General features: G+C 45.0%; 1 protein-coding gene across 1 annotated transcript in view; it reads right to left on the bottom strand.

Moving 5' to 3' along the window:
• The window catches only part of SORCS3 (sortilin related VPS10 domain containing receptor 3), a 597388-nt gene that overhangs the window by 335613 nt on the left and 244416 nt on the right, over positions 1 to 17359 (bottom strand). Inside the window, exon 3 of the mRNA XM_047826472.1 lies at positions 7021 to 7120. Within this exon, the coding sequence (XP_047682428.1) occupies positions 7021 to 7120 (100 nt within the window). The remainder of the gene's footprint in view (positions 1 to 7020; positions 7121 to 17359) is intronic.

Below are 17359 nucleotides of genomic sequence, written 5' to 3'. Positions count from 1 at the left end.
TCTAAACAGCCCTCCTGATGATCATCTGAGTTCTGGCACTTGACTGGTGGGCACAGTCTCAGGTCTGGGGCTCTCTAGCTAGATCGTTGGGTATCCATCACCAACGCTGAACCAGGTGTCACCCATTCTGCTTCCTCCCTTTTCTGGGGCTGTGGAGGCAAAAGTGAGAAGAGGGGGCTATGAGTTCTCGTGCTAAGGGTTTGAGTCAAAGCTGTTCTGCTTTGAGTAGCATAAACAATTATCACCCCCGCTTGGCCTCCACCAGGTTGGAATCAGAGATCAGGGACATCTGCACAATGGGTTCAAGCTCACCCCTGCACTTATTCTCACTAAAGAAAAGGCTAGAAAACCACTGGGGAAATACAAATCGGATCACAAGAGGAGATCTTGGCAGTGCCATTTTTGTTGGGAAAATGAATAAAGTTTTACACCATTAGATAGCCAATGGGACTAAGACAAGCTCTGTTCTCTAGCTTGGAGACCCCTCTTCTGGGTTCCTCTTGCCCTGTTTGCTGCACACGCAAAAACCCCCACAGATAGAGAAGCTGACAACTATAAATTACCCTTCCCGCTTGCATTCGGCACTCAGATCTTTGGAGAAACAGACCACCGGTATTAAATAAATCTCTGATCTACCAAGATCTCTGAGCACCGCTTGGTTTTTCCGCCAGCGTTCCAGCCTGGTTCTGTAACATATTTGGTTCCCTGACCAAGAAACCCAACTGTGCTGACCCATTGTTGCCACCGGTTTGGGAGAACAGCGAGGCGGTGACGGCACAAGGAATCGCAAGGGAGAAGACACGCCCTGCTTGAATTTTGGCAGTGTCCCGCTCAGTTGCCTCAGGCTGGCCCTGCTCCGCCGTTCTGACTCAAGGAGACTTGGCAGGTGAGGATCTGGACCCAACATCGGAACTGGTAAGACTGGGGCCCAATCTAGTGAGGCCCACTCACAAGAGTGGAAGGGGGACCTGATCAGTCCCCAGACACTTCAGTAGTCTCACAGGTAGAAATTCCATGGGAGGGAATGTAATAACCTCTGGTGTGTATGTGAGTGTGAATGTGCAACTCGGTCTAGCTTGCCTGCCAAGTTCGATTCTGTGGCTCCGTGGGTGGGCACCCTTAAGGTCCCCAAAGCCCACAGAGTCTGAATGGGCCCGTCTGCGATTCTGTGGTGAATGGCACAAAGTCTATGGTGGCATCAGAATAGTTTCTGATCATAAGTCACAAAGCTGAGACCGTTACGGCTAAGCGTCACCTAAGTTCCTTCGGGACATGGCCAGACAGGCATCTGACTGATCTCCTCATTAAAGGAAGGACCCCTATCTCTCTGTCTTTGTGACTCTGCCTCACAGGAACATTGTGGGGTCAGGACAGAGCAAAGAAGGAGTTTTTGGGAGACTATGGAATTAAGATAACCCCTGGCATGTTAAGGACCCTATGTGAGTTAGAATGGCCCACTTTTGGTGTAGGAGGGCCCTGTGAAGGAACCTTGGATGTCCCAATGGCCTGCTGCATCTAGCATGTTGTCTCCAGAGACCCTGGTCACCCTGATCAATTTCCATACCTCGACTGGTTGAAATTGCCTGAAATCCTCTGCCTTAGGTGCGATTCATCCATAGCAAGCAGAGTCAGGCAAAGGTTTCAGCCACTTTATCCGGAGACTCACCCAGAGAGCCAAAGAAGCAACCCACTGCTCCCCTAGTGTTTGCAGGAGACACGAAGGAAGATCTCATCCTTCTGCCACCTTATGACTCACAGGGCTCCCTCCCCTGACTGTCTCTCCTCCACCACCAATACCACCCATTTCTCATCCCCTCAGGGACCCGGAGAACCCTCCTCCACAGGGACCAGTGACCAGATTGCATCCTCAGCCAGGTGCAGGCGCTCTCCAGATGCAGGTCCATATCCACGGGTACCAAGAGTCTGTACTCCTGGGGATCAGAGCAGGGGCTGAGAAGCCCATGAATATGCCCAGCAGCAAGGGGATTCCCCCGGGGATTATTATAAGAGAATATGCGAGGCTTACAACCTGTTTGCTCCAGAGGCACAAAAGAGCCAAAGCGAAAGGACGGGGAAGGTCTAGCCACCAAAAGCAGGGAGGCCCAGATCCTCCTTAGCAAGGGGTCAATGAGCCTACTGCAAGGGGAAAGGACATTAAAAGAATAAGTGTCCCAACCAGGGAAAGTCCCAGAAACCCAGGAGGAACCTCAAGGGGACCTTATTGGTCTGGCCGAAATAGAATCAGACTAAAAGGGACACTGTCTCCCTCTTCCTGTTCCTCTGCCTAATAGATGTGAGGGATTCTCCCTCATTTCCCAGGTTAACAGTTATAATTGGAGCCAACTGTGGTTAGTCTACCTGGGGATGGAGACTTGAAGGAATATTCCCAAGCAGTTGCTGCTTCTGCCTTCCCCTCCCCCTCATGTTTCTGCACCAACTTGGGTGTGGTCCTAGACCACCCTCAGTGCCTCTGGCACCATTGGTTCCTCCTCCTACCCTCCAGGTCAAGGAGCAAAGTGCACCCTCTAGGACCACCCATTTCAGATACCTCCACTGGTGCCCCAGGTGAAAATTGACAATGGGGAAAAATTGATGGACTTTTAAGTGGACACAGGTGAAACATATTCAGTGTTGAAACTAATTTAAGTTTGTTGGCCCTGTCTTTAAAGTTATCAGCAAAGGTCAAATAAGCTCATGTTATCTCTGTTGCAATTTATTAATGATAGTTAATTTTGTCTGTCTCAAAGTTTTCATGGGTAATTGTTGAGATAACTTTCAAGGTCCTTAGTAACCTGAAACTTTCCAAATAGGACAGAAATGCTAAAGCTTTGATTACTGAACATAGGTTTGTTTTTTTAACGTCATATTGCTGAGAAATTAAGGCTATTTGGACCTATTGGAAAACATGCTTTGTACTTAATTGGTTCATGAATTTACCATCTAAAAAAATTCTCATTGCAAACACCTCTCAGTTGGTTACTAAGTCCTCAATTGGAGACTAAAGTTTCCTAAGAGTTAAAATTCTGCTAAGTGTACTTAAGACTAATGGAAATAAGGAAAGCAACCCTGTATGTAGGAAAGTAGTAGACATGTAAGGAAGATATAAGGAATGGATATACAGTTTTGTTGAGGGTAGAAGAAAGTAATTTTGTCCTAAATGAGACTGGTTATTTGGAGAGAAATAGCTTTAGGACAAAGTCTGAAGCCAAAGGAAAGTTGTAGAAGGTTGAGATAAATGGAATTTTAAAAGTACACTGGTATAAGGTTAAAATTCTGCTTTTCTCTTTCCTCAAATGACAAAGTTTTCTTGGACTGTTGATCTGCTCTTGGTAAGACAATGCAAACAAAGGTTTATTTTCCAGGAAAACCAAAGTTTTATGTTTCATCTTTATCAGGTCTTTGATTACTTAGTTAAAACTTTTCAATGTTAAAGGAGCTAGGTTTCGGTAACAACTATATAATGCCATACACTCACCTTTAGAATCTTTTACTGCCACATTGGTTAAATAAAGTTTTAAGGTTTGTAATGATCTGTAATCCTATTTAGGATGGACTTATAACTTCCTAAGGTTTTAACAAACTTCCCAGGATTTAAATGGCAAATGAAGTCTTTTGACCAATTAGGCCCTTTTATTTGGGATACTAAGTTACTTGGAAAGGCACTGTCGTAGGATGGTAAACCCTAGGTTGTACTGCACTGGTAACACTGTAACTGCCCAAATATATATGCAATTCCTAAAGTTTTAATGTTTTGGTATAAGGTCATCACTTAATATTCTGATTACTTGAAGTGTTATGTGCCACAGAAATAACCGAATTTCTTTGTCAATTGCATCATAATGAACTCTCATCAGATCTTTAACAATGTCTATTTCTGAGATTTTGTCATTTATAATTGTTCTTATTCTCCCACAAAACGTGTTTCTTCTTCAAGGAGATTTATAAAAAGGACTTTAGGGACAAATACAGGTATTTGACGTCTTTAAGAATAATACTAAAATGGGTAAGAATCTCCAGAACTAAAAAGCTGCATTCAAATTGAACAAGAATTAGGAACATGGGATTAAGTGAACTAAGGAAGATTATAGTTTTGTGATTCTTGTTGAAAATACTGCTTGTTCTCTGATGTTTTCTCTTCCAGATTAAGGAAACTTTCTCTTAAGATATCTATGATATACAGAAATGTCATAAAATATTCATTTGTAAACTGAAGCATTTATCTTTTCTCTCTACATAACTCCCCTGAAATTCAAAAACTCTCAGTGAGTATTCTTTCTTTCATGGCAATTACAGTTGTTTGCATAAGTTCAATAAGAATCTGTTCATCTTGTAACAGATCACCTTTGGAAATACTGGTTATTTTATCAAGGCTTTGACTGGAATGTCATATTTGAGAGTGACATTCATAGACTCAGATATGACCAGACAGCTTTAAGGAACTAAGGTTGGCTTTATGAAACATGGGGCCATAGAGCCCCTTGGAAATGTTGGCCTGATACCTTGCTTACAGAGTTCCCAGCAGCCTCACCAGGTGATGAAAGAAGGTCACTTCCTGGCAGGTGCAGGAACCTCAGGATATCTTGGGGACCTCATAAAGGGGAATTTTCCCAATTGTACAGGTATCGCAGGCCTGTCTGATGGCAAGTATTTGGCTTGGCTTCTGGCCTGGAGAGGCTACTAAAAGTTCAACCAAGAGATTCCTGATAAAAGATTCCAGCAAAGCAAACTTTAAAAGATCCTCATGATCAATCGCTATTGGTGAGCTTGCATAAATAATTAGGCCAGGATTGTTAAGACTGGACTTGTTCTACAAATGCATTGGTCTCAATTTGGCTATCTCTAGAAAGGTTGGGGGGGGGCTGGTTTGGAGAAAATAAAAAGACTATGTTTCAACAATGCACCGTTAAGGATGTTAAATTCTAGTTCTGTCTTTAAATGTTTGTTGTTTGCCTAAACTAGACAACTTGAGGTAAACTTCAGAAAAATTGTCACAGTTTTTCGTGTATGGACAATCTTCTGTGCTTGTTATTCTGTGGGGATAGTACTAAGACCCTATGGGCATATGATTATTTAAACAGCTAGAAAACAGGATGGATCTCTACATATGCAAACCTTATCTTCCCTAAACCTGATCTGACAGTTACCAGAAACCCGCCCCTTTCGAAGACTTGGAGGTGGACTTTACAGACACACAACCAAATAGAGAACTCAGTTTCGGGTATCACCCCATGGTGATCACTCCAGAGCTAAGAAGGCCAACTCAGAGGAACCCTCAACGTGGCAAAGTGATCCAGATCCAGTCAACCCGCCTAAACTGACCCTCAAAAAGACACTGGCCCCTGAGATCTCCAGCGCTGCTCCAGCCACACCCCTGAAGCTGGCTGGCCTGTGCATGGCAAAAGCCTGAAGAATCAACTTGTGGACTCAGCCCAGGGATTTGGATGCAACTCGGCCAGCCCTTGCCCCTTACTGGTGTCATAACCCTAATCTTGCTTCTTGCTGTTGGGCTAATAGGGACTGCACCAACAGGCTGGATGTGGAATGGATGGCAGACTCCCTGGTAACCTGACAAAGCCAAACAAACTCCCTGGCAGCAGTGTCCCTCCAAGATAGGCGAGCCCTCTACCTCCTCACTTCAGAAAAAGGAGGGACTTGTGTCTTCCTGGGGCGGGGCGGAATGTTGCTATTTTGTAAACCAATCAGGAATCGTCAGGACTAAGGTTAAGGAACTCGAGGAAAGAATTCAATGTAGACAACAGGAAAATATCAGTCATTGGAGAGGATGGGATCTCACAGACTGGGCATCCTGGCTCCCTGCCCTGGAAGGGCCACTCCTTTCCTTAATTTTACTTGTGACCATCGGCCCCCATATACTAAATACCCTGGTATGTTTTATTGATACCATAAAATAAGCTCTCGTCTCTAGCTTGGAGACCCCTCTTCCGGGTTCTTCTTGCCCTATTTGCTGCACGCGCAAAAACCCCCACAGATACGGAAGCTGACAACTATAAATTACCCTTCCCACTTGCATTCGGGCTCAGATCTTTGGAGAAACGGTCTCCTCTGAGCCCACAGGTGTTAAATACATATCTGATCCACCAAGATCTCCGAGTGCCACTTGGTTTTTCCGCCGGCGTTCCAGCCTGGTTCCGTAACATTTTCAGCCTTTTAGAAACCCTGAAACAGCCTTTTAGAACGCTGGTATGTTTATAGGGGCTCGGCCTGCCTAAGTTTCTAAAGAGCAGTGCCTTCCTAGTTGCAGTAAGATCACCTCTTCCCAGAGCCAACATATTACACAGTATTTATTTTCTAAAACCATCCATTATTCCATGGAATCCAGGACCCTTCCTCCCAATGGGTCTCCATGACCAAGGTCTGGCCTTATATGATATCCTCCACATCCTGGCTACTGAGTCCATTGGAAAGTCAGAGAGCCGAGGGGAGGGGCCACCGGAACCAGGTCTGCTCTCTCCTGCCTCAGCAGCTAGCTGTTCTAGATCAAGTCGGTGAATCCAGGAACTGCCTCTCCTTCCCTTGGCAGAAACAGACTCCCCGTTTCCAAGGCGCTGTCTGAAAACAGACCAGCAAGAGGGCAACTGTGGAAGAAGCCAATTCAAGAAACAAGCATATCCATCCTCAAATCACAAAGCTGTTACTCACCGCTGTCTGACTTTAGGCTAGAAAATTCATATCTTTGAGCTTCAGTTTCTTCATCTGCAAAATGGGGACAATAATAATGTCTAGCGCATAGATTCGCTGTGAGCATAAACGAGCTAAGGCATCCCTGGCACAGAGGAACACCTTACTAGTTATATAATTTTACTGTTGTTGTTGAAATTACTAGTATTGAGGCAGTTGTCAGAATTATAAGCAGTGTTTGTGATGTTCTCCTTGGTATATCAAGCAGGCCCTCTCGGATTCCACAGCTGTGGGTTTTCTTCTTCACTCCTGGCCCCAGGCAGCCCTACTACAACTCCCCATCCCCAGGGAGCAGTCAGGACCCCTGACCCCTAGTCTTACCTTCCTTTTGTTGGTGGGATTGACGTAGAGATAACTGAGGACAGTCTTCAAACCTACTTTGTCATTCAGCTTTTCATAGGTGGTGCCATAGTCTGTTGATCTGCAGGTAAGAGAGAAACAAAGGGAGAGATGTTTCACCAAATGGGAGATTGTATTCAAGGGGAAGCCAGGCTCTCCTTCAACTCGCACCTTTGTTCCCAAATCACAGGTGTGATTCAGAGATAAAAGGCCCCATTAATTTTAGAAGAGCAATTAGACCACTGCATCTACCTAAACTCAGTCTCCTTTGCTCCCAGCCTTTCTCAGAGACCTCCTTTTCTGCCCTCTGTGAGACTGTGGGTACAGGTTGCTGCTGGGGACTTCCTGCTCCACCTTCAGCCCAGGCGTCCCTCTTGGTGCTGTGCAGGGGCACAAGGAGCTGTGTGCAAGGCCAGATGGCCTCCTGAGGTCACTGGAGTCCAGCCAACCTCATGCCCCCTCCACTGAGCCTGAGGCTCGGGACCCTCTGGTGGAAAGAAGCCCGTTAGGGTCCAGTGGCCAAATCAGGCCGCAGCAGGCAGAGGGTGTGAGCCTTCACAGAGGAGCAATGGTGTGTCAGGGTGAAAAGTCAATGTTGTTGAACTACTGCCAACAGTTCATTATTCCAATTACCCTGTTTGTCCTTTGGGCCTCATTTCCAGGGTTTTGACCTTATACCAAAATCACAAGTCAGGTCTCAGAGAACAAAGGCAGGCCAAACCACCGGCTCCTTCCTCTCCACCCCACCTTTCCATAGTGGAGGAAGGAGAAGGGGTGCCAAACAGGGAGGCCCCAGGAGCTAGGCTCGCTATCACGCTTTTTACCTCACTTCCCAACTCCACCCCTCACTTGCCCCCCTCCCTCTTCAAACAACCGGTATCATCAGCTCCCCAACTCGTCTTTCCCTCATTGCCTTCCTTGGCTAGATCACAAAATTTCTCCCACACAGGCTTTAGAAAATCAGAGGTCAGTTTATTTCCTCTATGGTCACCCAACCTCATGGGTGCCTGCATTCTGTCTCAAATCTCAGATCCCAGCTCTAGCTGGGTGCCTCCCCTAGTAACTGCCTTTTCCTGGATTCTTCATCCACCTTCTCACCAGAATCTGCTCCTGTCCTGGCCTACATCTTATTTTTACAAGCCTAGTAGCCAAGGCTTGTAGTATTTGATGACCTTTAAGAATTATCCCCACCCCCATCTAATCTAGCAAATTCCACGTCCCCACACCCAGCTTGGATGTCCACCCTCACCTCTGTTAAGGCTTCACTAGCCCTCTTCCCAGTCACTTTCATCTCTCTGCACAAGAACAAGCTTCCCCACCCATTACAGGCCCAAAGCCCACTGTCCATGCCTCCTTTCGGCTCTTTTGATATTGTTATGTTGAATTTCTCTAAGTTCTGTTTCCCCTAGCACCACATAAGCTCCCGGTGGGCAAGGAACCACAGAGAATGCTATGGTGAGATGAAAGAACATGAACTTTAGGCATAGCAAAATCTCTATTTCATTGCTAGATCCACGGCTCTCTGGTTGCATGACCATGTGCAAGTTACTTCGTCTGCTAGAGCCTCAGGTTTCTCAAATAAAAGAATCAGGGTAATTTAGTTCTTACAAGATCTTTGTAAAGATGCAAAAATAGAACACATGGGAAACCTACCAAAAGGATGTAGGTATAATGAAATGTTAAAAAAATAAAATAAAAATAAAAAGGACGTTCACTTCTCCTTTCCCCAAAATGTACAGAACCAGGCTTCACACATCATATACCCTCAGCATGCTTACTGAATAAACAAACATCAGTATTTCAAATCCCTCCCTAGGCTACTGGCTTCACATGGTCAATGGCTATGGTAACTTTTATAACCAGCCCCCACCTCAAAATGACTTATTTTCTGTCTCCTGTCTACCTTTAAGCACAGGGAATCACGCCTAATCTTTCTCCTTGCCTTTATCTCTTAAACCCAGCTCACTCTCCAAGTCTTAATGATCCTATCTCCTAAATAACTTGGACCCTTGGTCTTTTCATCCTCACCCCGATGCTGTGGCTCATGCATCATTATTTTTGCAATAGTTCCCCAATTGGATGCTCTTCTTCTAGCCTTCTCCCCCGCCCCACCATCCTCCATGCTGTCATCAGGCTATATTTCAACCTCCCAGCTCTGTCCATCTCATCCCTCGTAGTAATTACCCACTGCCTACGCACAATGAGTTTGTAGCTTCCAAGCTTAGTCTTGTCAAATTTGGCTTTAATCTTCCTTACTAGACTCATTTCCAGCCATCTGCTCCCTGTCCCTTTCTCTCCAGCCTCACTAAACTTTTCCTGAATGTCTTGCATTTTCACTTCCCTCCATTTGTACACATATCATTCCCTTTGCCTGAACTATTCCTGCTCTATTTCTTCTTCTTGGTGCATTCATCTCCAACCCTCAACACCAATATCACCCTCCTTCCAGCTTCCCCACTGGGAAATTAATCAAGATTTCCTTTGTGTTCTCATATCACCTTGTATATAATTCTATTTTGGCACTTATCCTATGGTTTCAGTCATACTATCTTTATTCTGGGATCTCTTCCTTGACTACAAGTCCCTAAGGGAAAAAGCGATTTCTTATAACAGCCCCAATGCCTTGCACCACTTCTGGTGCAAAGCAAGTGCTGAATGTACTGATTTGTGTATTGTTTTGCTTTGCTTTGTCTTTATTTGCAAGAATGAATGCGTGGTCACAAGTTCTTGCCCAACTGCTAACATTTGGGAGCAAGTCAAAACATAGCCTTACCTAGAAAAATTCATAAAGTTGGATGTTGGCACAATTGGAAAGGTCTAGCAGCATCTGGTGCCAGGGAAGGACCTACAGTTCACATGCACTAGCATCAAGGTTAAATGATCAATCACTCCAAGCTCCTTTCCTCTCCACAGCAGGGAGGAGACACCTTAATCTCTAGAGGCAGTCAGGTGCATACTTTTATTAACCCAAATAAAATATTTTGTAGGATGAATCACTTCTTGATTCTGTACTCTTAAAGGCCTAAAGATAACATGGTGTGGAGAAAGAACATTGAATCTGGAGTCTGGAAATCTAGACTCTAAAGCATACACAAAGTGTTCCCCTGGACAAACCAATTCTCTATGCCTGTTAAAGAAAAAAATTACCCAGACACTTGTTAAAATGGTAAGGCAGACTTCATTCAGGGAAATGGCAGTAAGTATAGAGACCACTGTGATGGGGTTCTGCAATAGGAAAGAGAGACTGGGATCAACTCTAAAAACAACAAAAAGCAAGGAATTTACAGCCAAAGAGAAGGGTGGGAGTCAGTGAATGGATCATTACTAGAAGGTAGAGTAATTCTTTTCTAAACTGACCTGAGAGGATTCTTACTGAAAGCATGCCAGAGTAATCAGACATCACCTAGGGCCTGGTAGGGGATGAGGAATTCAATCAAATATTGAGGGTGGGGGATTCTAGCTAAACGGGCTTAGCAGGATTCATGGTGAAAGTTGAACACACCCAAGGACAGGGCCTTGTTGACAAAGCACTCAGAGGGTCCTGACTAGAGTTTGGCAGAGAAGAGGGTCTGTCAAGCCCCATTTTCTCATCATCAAATACAAGAGGTTTTACTCCAATAATCATAAGACCCCACTTGGACCTTAAATATCTTTATGCCACCAACACAGTGCTTAGCTGTTTTCCAACCAGCAAACTTTCCTCACTCTATACATAGCAAACATCTTACTTTTGTAAAGAGCTGAATTCTCAGGTCCCCCTGCATGACTGACGTCACAACAAACTTCCTTCCAGAATCCAAATAAATCTCATCAAAGGTAGTATGCTTAGCACCACATAGTCCTCTCTTTCTGCTGGCTGCACCACAGATTCACAGGGACTCTGCTCTTCTCCGAGTAGCTGCTTCTCCAAGAGTCGGGACTTTCCAACAAAAGATACTCCATAGATCAGCTTCCTCTGTGCCTTGGGCATTTTCTGCTCAGCCTGACAGACAGGTGTCTTCAGTGAAGACACCTTAAGAAGCCAGGCCGCCTGTGGGACTAAAGGTGCCCTGGACTCTGTCCTTTCCAGTGTGGACACTGCACACCACATTAACCACAGAGCTATGGGGACCCCCTTTGCCTGGGGTGAGGAGCAGCTGGGAGAGAGGCCTCCACCCCATTGCCAGAGACCGCTGCACCTGAGGAACTCACTTTTCCAAGAAAGCAGACCATCCTCCACCTTGTCACTTGAGACACCTGCCAGTGGGGCCACGTGGAGGAAACAGGCTCCCTTCTCCTATTTCAAAGCTAACTTCCCAAATCTTGACACTGTGCTCCCAACACTGAAATGTCCAGAAATCTGGAAACATCACACCTGCCATTGACCATTCTGGAGATCAGAATGCACAGCTACCCTGGAAGGCGACACGTGAGAGGTATAAAGCCACAGGCTATGGGTTTCTGTGCTTCCGCTCAGGTTACTGCAGTCTAGCAGACCATTCCATGTTCTCTCGTTCTTTCTTCCTGCCTTTTTAATGAATTATTTCCAGCACACGGGAAAACACAATGAGATGCCAATCACATGCCCACTACTAGATTTAACAAGTATCTGTGTTCATAAACAACATATAATCTTTTGGAGTATTTTACTTTTACGTAAGCCTTATACAGGATGTATGTTCTGCAGTTTGCTTACTTTGCCCAACATTCAAGTTTTGAGATTTACCCATGGTGGCACATCTAGCCCTAATTCATCCATTTTTCATTGCTGTAGAGCACTGCAGCTTATGAAGAAACCACTGTCTTTCTTTCCAACCACTAATAAATATTTCTGAATTTTTTTCTTTTAAAATTTGCAATAGTAAGCAACGTTTCAGTGTTCTTATACATGGCTTCTCACATATTTATGAAGAAAGGGAAGAAAATGACATATCCTGATGTGCAGTTACTGCTGCATACTCTACGCATAACTTCTACTTTGCTGGTTATTGACAAATTTTCTCCAAGAAGCCTGTATACACTCCCTTACTCTCCAGTTCCAGCAGCTGAGTCCTTTATTTCCAGGGCCTAAGTCCATAGATCCTGACCAGTCTTGTCCCAGGTATCTCTAATTCTACAGTCCTGAATTCCAGACCATCTGAACCAGTTAGCATCTGGGGCCCTGGATCCTGGCCACATGGACGCTGATCCTGGTTTTCCAATTTGCACTGCTGTGGGTCACCTGCTCCATGATGCCCAAGCCTGCCCAGGGACCTGCTTATTGTCTAGCTGGGCCTCCCAGCTGCCAAGCACTCACACTACTCCCTAGGTACCTGAAGATGACTGGTAGGCTGGATACCCTCCGTCTTCAACTTCCCAGACTCAGACAGTTCTGTGCCAGGACCTGACTCCTAGTGAGCCCCTCAACAACTCAGGAGTTCTTGTCCTATGCTGATAGGCCTTCAGAAGATCTCCATGTGGGCCAGCACATTCCAGGAGAGCATGGCAGCCTGACCTGCCATAACCCTGGGTGTTCACCAGGGATACTCTCTCCATGACAACGTCCAGAGTGCAGTTGAGAATATCATATACTTTTATCCATCCAGCAAGCTCCCACTCCTCTAGTAAGCTTCTGGGGGAGAGACTGGTGGCAACAAGCATATGGGCTGCTATTTTAAAAGTAAAAGAACATAAAAGAAAAACTTTCAGGCAACGCAGCCAAGTCAGCCTCCCGGTAGAGTGGAACTGTAACTCCACGCCCCCGTTCCAATGCCACGTTCCTGCCAGAGGTGAGAGGACTCTGGAAGGCACTCTGCCAGTTCTCACTGGCCCACCAGATGTTCGGGATCAGGTGAGTGCACTGCTTCCCTCGTCCAGGCAACTGCCTTCCTCCAGTTTACCACCCAGCTCACTAATCAGCCTCCTGCTCCTTCCCTTTCCAAACTTTGCCCCTGACTTCTGCAAAGCAAAGGAGCTGGGAGACCCACAAGTCTTTCCCTCCTGGATTCTCTTATCAGTCTCTCTTCTCCTCCATGGGCTCCATTCTCTGGGAGGTCATCTAAATTCAGCAAACAATCACAGGCTCGATTATTCTCTTTCCTGTTATCAAGTTTAGTTTGTTCTGTTCATTTCTTAACATATACCTACCTATTACCTATTAGGGCACATACTGTGTGCCAGTCAATGGGCTTCACTTCTCCTTTTGGACACTTACAAGTAGCCCCAGCTCAGGTTAAAACTTTTTTTTTTTTTGTAAAAGCGCCAGAGAGTAAATATTTTAGGTTTCCTTGATCTCTGTCCCAGCCACTCAACTCTGTACTTTAGCTCCAAAACAGCCAAACACAGCATGTCACCGACTGGGTGTGGCGGTCACAATACAACTGTATTTACAAAAGCAGGGAGCCCATAATGAGGAGGCCCCTGCTCCAGATTATCAAACCATCAGCTTGTACTATCCCCACCACCAGCCTGACTCACTGTCTCTGCTCTAAGACAACTTTCCAAGATTCCCACCAGGGTCACTGATGCCCTAACTCACCCTCCCAGCCCGGCTGCCACATTGAGTCAAAATGCCTACCTGAGCTGGGCATTCATGGTCCACCCCATCCAAGTCCCATCCCCCACTCTCCCAGTGATCTGAAGGCTGGCAACTGCCCAGACTTCCCCCTTCTTTGACTCCCAGCACTGATTACATCGTGGAGACTTTCCTACAACTTCAGCCCACACTCTCCTATCCATTTGTATCAAAGGCACCTTGGAGTTCCCTAGTTATTCTCTGAATGTGAAAATTTGCTTTTTGGCAATTGCTAAGAGCTCCTTAAAAGAAAAATAACAAATGAAATGCCTTTCAAATCTCCGGAAGTGTGGAGCACAGCTCTAAGCAGAGAAAACAAGGAAGGTGGGATCATGGCAAAGACAACTAGATGCAGAGCTTGAAGAACTAGCTGTGTGAGCTCTTTGCTCCTCTAAACCTCAGCTCAGACAATACTGTTGTGGTGTCAATGAAGAGTAGTGAGACAATACTGTTGTGGTGTCAATGAAGAGTAGTGAGATACCTAGTCTAGGAGCTGATAAAAGCCCTCGTTCCATAAATGCTTATGGCTGTCATTTTTATGAATGCCCCAGATTGTATTTTCCTCAAGGGCAATCACCTTGTTTTCTTTTCCTTGATTTACACTCCTGACACTTAACAGGGGTGGGAAGGCCTATGAACACCCAATAAATCATTAAAGAATCTTTGGCCACTGTTTCAATTTGCTACCATGAAAGTACAATATGGCCCAGCTGCCTGGAAAATCAGAAGTCAGAACCAGGCTTCAAAGTGGCATGCCTTGGGGTGGACCCTCCAGCCATTCCCCAAGTATGTCCCAATGAACTAACACTGAGGAGAGTCAACAATCAAAACCCACAGGCAATTAGGGGCTCTCAAGTGTGGTGAACCACAGATCATTCCAGGGTCAGGGTCAGGAGTTTCCACAACGTAGCTCCAGACCAAGCGCTACCCAGACAGTCTTTATGATTGAAATGGAAAAACCATTGATGCTCCCCTCTGGCCGGCCCCACTTCTCCTCTTAGGGCCAGTGCCCAAAGCCATATTAATTTGTATCTTTGCAATGGCAGAAACCCAGCCTGACCACAAACAGATAACTCACTTGAGACCTCAGCCAAAAGCAAGTGATTTAAATAGCTTCATTCTCCAAGCGGGTATTGGTCCCACCCTCTGTTTAAAAAAAAACACAGGCTGATGCCAAGGCAGAAGCTCACAAAGCTCCCAGTGACCTCTTTGTGTTATCTGACTCCTCAGCTGCATTATCTAGTCTCAAAAAGAGAGGCACAATGATACTGGATAATTAATCCATCTCTCTGTCCTCCTGCCCCAGCTATTTGAATGAGAACCACCACTGGGTTTCAAATGCAGAGAATTGGGGGTTAGCTGACCCTAAAGACCAGATCGTGCATAATCCATGGTTTATATCAGATAAAATGGAGATCCACCAGCAGCACCTGCCCAGCACAGATCTGGGAGGGAAGGTTGGGGTGGGTGGGGTTGGCCAAACATTCATATCTTTGTTCTTTCCCATTGTGTGAACACTTTGGTTCCCACTAAAGAATCTCAGTCCAGACAATAAGGTTGTTGGGTTGTTATTCTGAGGGTTCAAAAGGACAGTCTCAATTCTATCATCCAAGAGGTATGTTTATATCATACAGGTAAGGGGAGGAAAGAAGCCCTCCAAAGAAAAAGCCTCTAAAAGAACCCACGTGGGTGCAGCATCCCATAATTCACTGCACTTTCATTCATGTGACCATAATGAAATGGCTATCATTAAGGGAAAGACTAAGTGTATTTTATCCCCCCCCCACACACACACATACACACATATGTATGTATACTATATAACAACATCAAAAAATAAGGTAGATATGAAGGTCATTGATCTGGAAAAGTCCCTAACACACATACTGAATAATAATATATTAAATACACAAACAGTACACCCAGACAAAATAAAATAATATATTGCCATTAAGCTTATAAGTGTGTACACAATGCATTTTAAAAATTCTAGAAGAAAACACAAATAACTGGTAATAAATGTTAACTCGGGGTAAGAGACTGGGGTGGGGTCCATTGGCTACTGGGACTTGAGCTCTTTGTAATGTTATAGTGTTTTAAAATGAAAAGGTATCCATGTATCACTCACACAGTTAAAAATAATAGCTGGAGGGGCCTGAGTGGCTTAGTCAGTTAAGCTCAGGGATGTTGGCTCAGGTCATGATCTTGTGGTTTATGAGTTTCAGTCCCATGTCAGGCTCTGTGCTGACAGCTCAGAGCCTGGAGCCTGCTTCAGATTCTGTGCCTCCCCCTCTCTCTCTCTCTTCCCCTCCCCACTTACTCTGTCTCTCCCTCTCTCTCACAAATAAATAAACATCAAAAAAAAATTTTTTTTTAATAATAGCAACATGGGGCACCTGGGTGGCTCAGCTGGTTAAGCGTCTGACTCTTGATCTCAGCTCAGATCATGATCTCACAGTTCTGCGCTGGGTGCAGAGCTGTCTGGGGATTCTCTCTCTCCACCCCATCTCTCCCTCTCAAAATAAATAAATAAACTTTAAAAAATAATAGCAATAAAGTGATTTGTTACTGAGCAGCTACAATGCATATAGTAAAATGACACATCTGTAGAGGAACCCTATTATAGATAAGCATTTGCATTCAAACAGACAGCCCAACATAATCATAAGAGGATTCATTTCAGAGTCAAGCAGATTTGGTTTCAAATCCAGCCTGTGGAACCTTAGGCTAATTACATAAGTCTTGTGTTTCATATCCACTCAATGAGAATATAAATATTGCCTTCATAGGATTACTGTGAAGCTTAAATAGCCCTAATATCACAGAGCTCACTTCACTGTCAGTTGTTGGGAGACCCCATGGTAGAATAATAATCACTGGAGGAGAAATTGTCCCGTCCATTTCTGGGCAAACAGCAGCTGAGTTATAGTTACATAACCACCAGTGGACAGACGAATGCCATCCCATCCCCACCAAATCAGCAGTAAGCTACCAAAAGGCACACAGAAGATGGAGGGGTTGCTACACATAATCAGAGATAGCCTCCAGCAGGTGGCCAACGCTCGCAAATTAAAGTCGAGGGAAAACAGAATCAACTTTTTTTTTACTAAGTTTTCCTGGGGTAAAAAATAATGAGGCATGAACTAGAAGGTGCTGGACAGTTTTAGCAAGGCATCTCTGTCTTGGGAGCAGATGTTTACCATTTCCCTTTAAAATTACATGCAGCCAGTTGAGTCCCTATGCCATGCAAGCAATTATGTCTGTTTGTGCACATCCAGAAACCCCCAGGATAAAATGTGTAGCTGCCTAATGGAGAAATGTGAACTGATGGCTAGCCTTCAGACCATCCCACTACCCTAGAGAAGTTAAATTCTGTGTCCCATTCATCTGTAAATCTTTTTCTTCTCAGAGATAAGCACAATGCCTTTTATGTGGTGGGCACTCAGTGCAGTAATTAATTACTGTCAATTAATGTGAATCTGTTCTTCCCAGGAACAGCCAGCCCTGTAAAGAGAGCATGTACCTGTGCTGTATCCTCCTCCAAGAAGCTTCTCATCTCTCCTGCCTCTGGTTTCCTAGCACCCAGCATTGGTGTCATTGTCAGGGACGATTGTACCTGCTCTCTGGGGACATACATCTCTTCTCCTCTGTTGTCGTTTTATGTCATCATTTAACTTTTTCTGCATGAGGCTTCTTTGTCCAGACAGAATAAGTTCTCTGAGTTCAAGGAAGTATCTTGGATGTCTCTTTTAAACCCTAAAGCATGCTGAATATTGCCACACAGGGTAG

This window comes from Prionailurus viverrinus, chromosome D2, assembly GCF_022837055.1.
Source record: "Prionailurus viverrinus isolate Anna chromosome D2, UM_Priviv_1.0, whole genome shotgun sequence".
In the NCBI taxonomy this organism is placed as follows: Eukaryota; Metazoa; Chordata; class Mammalia; order Carnivora; family Felidae; genus Prionailurus; species Prionailurus viverrinus.
The sequence above is the reverse complement of the archived record's forward strand: the minus strand, read 5'-3'. Positions and strand labels throughout refer to the sequence as shown.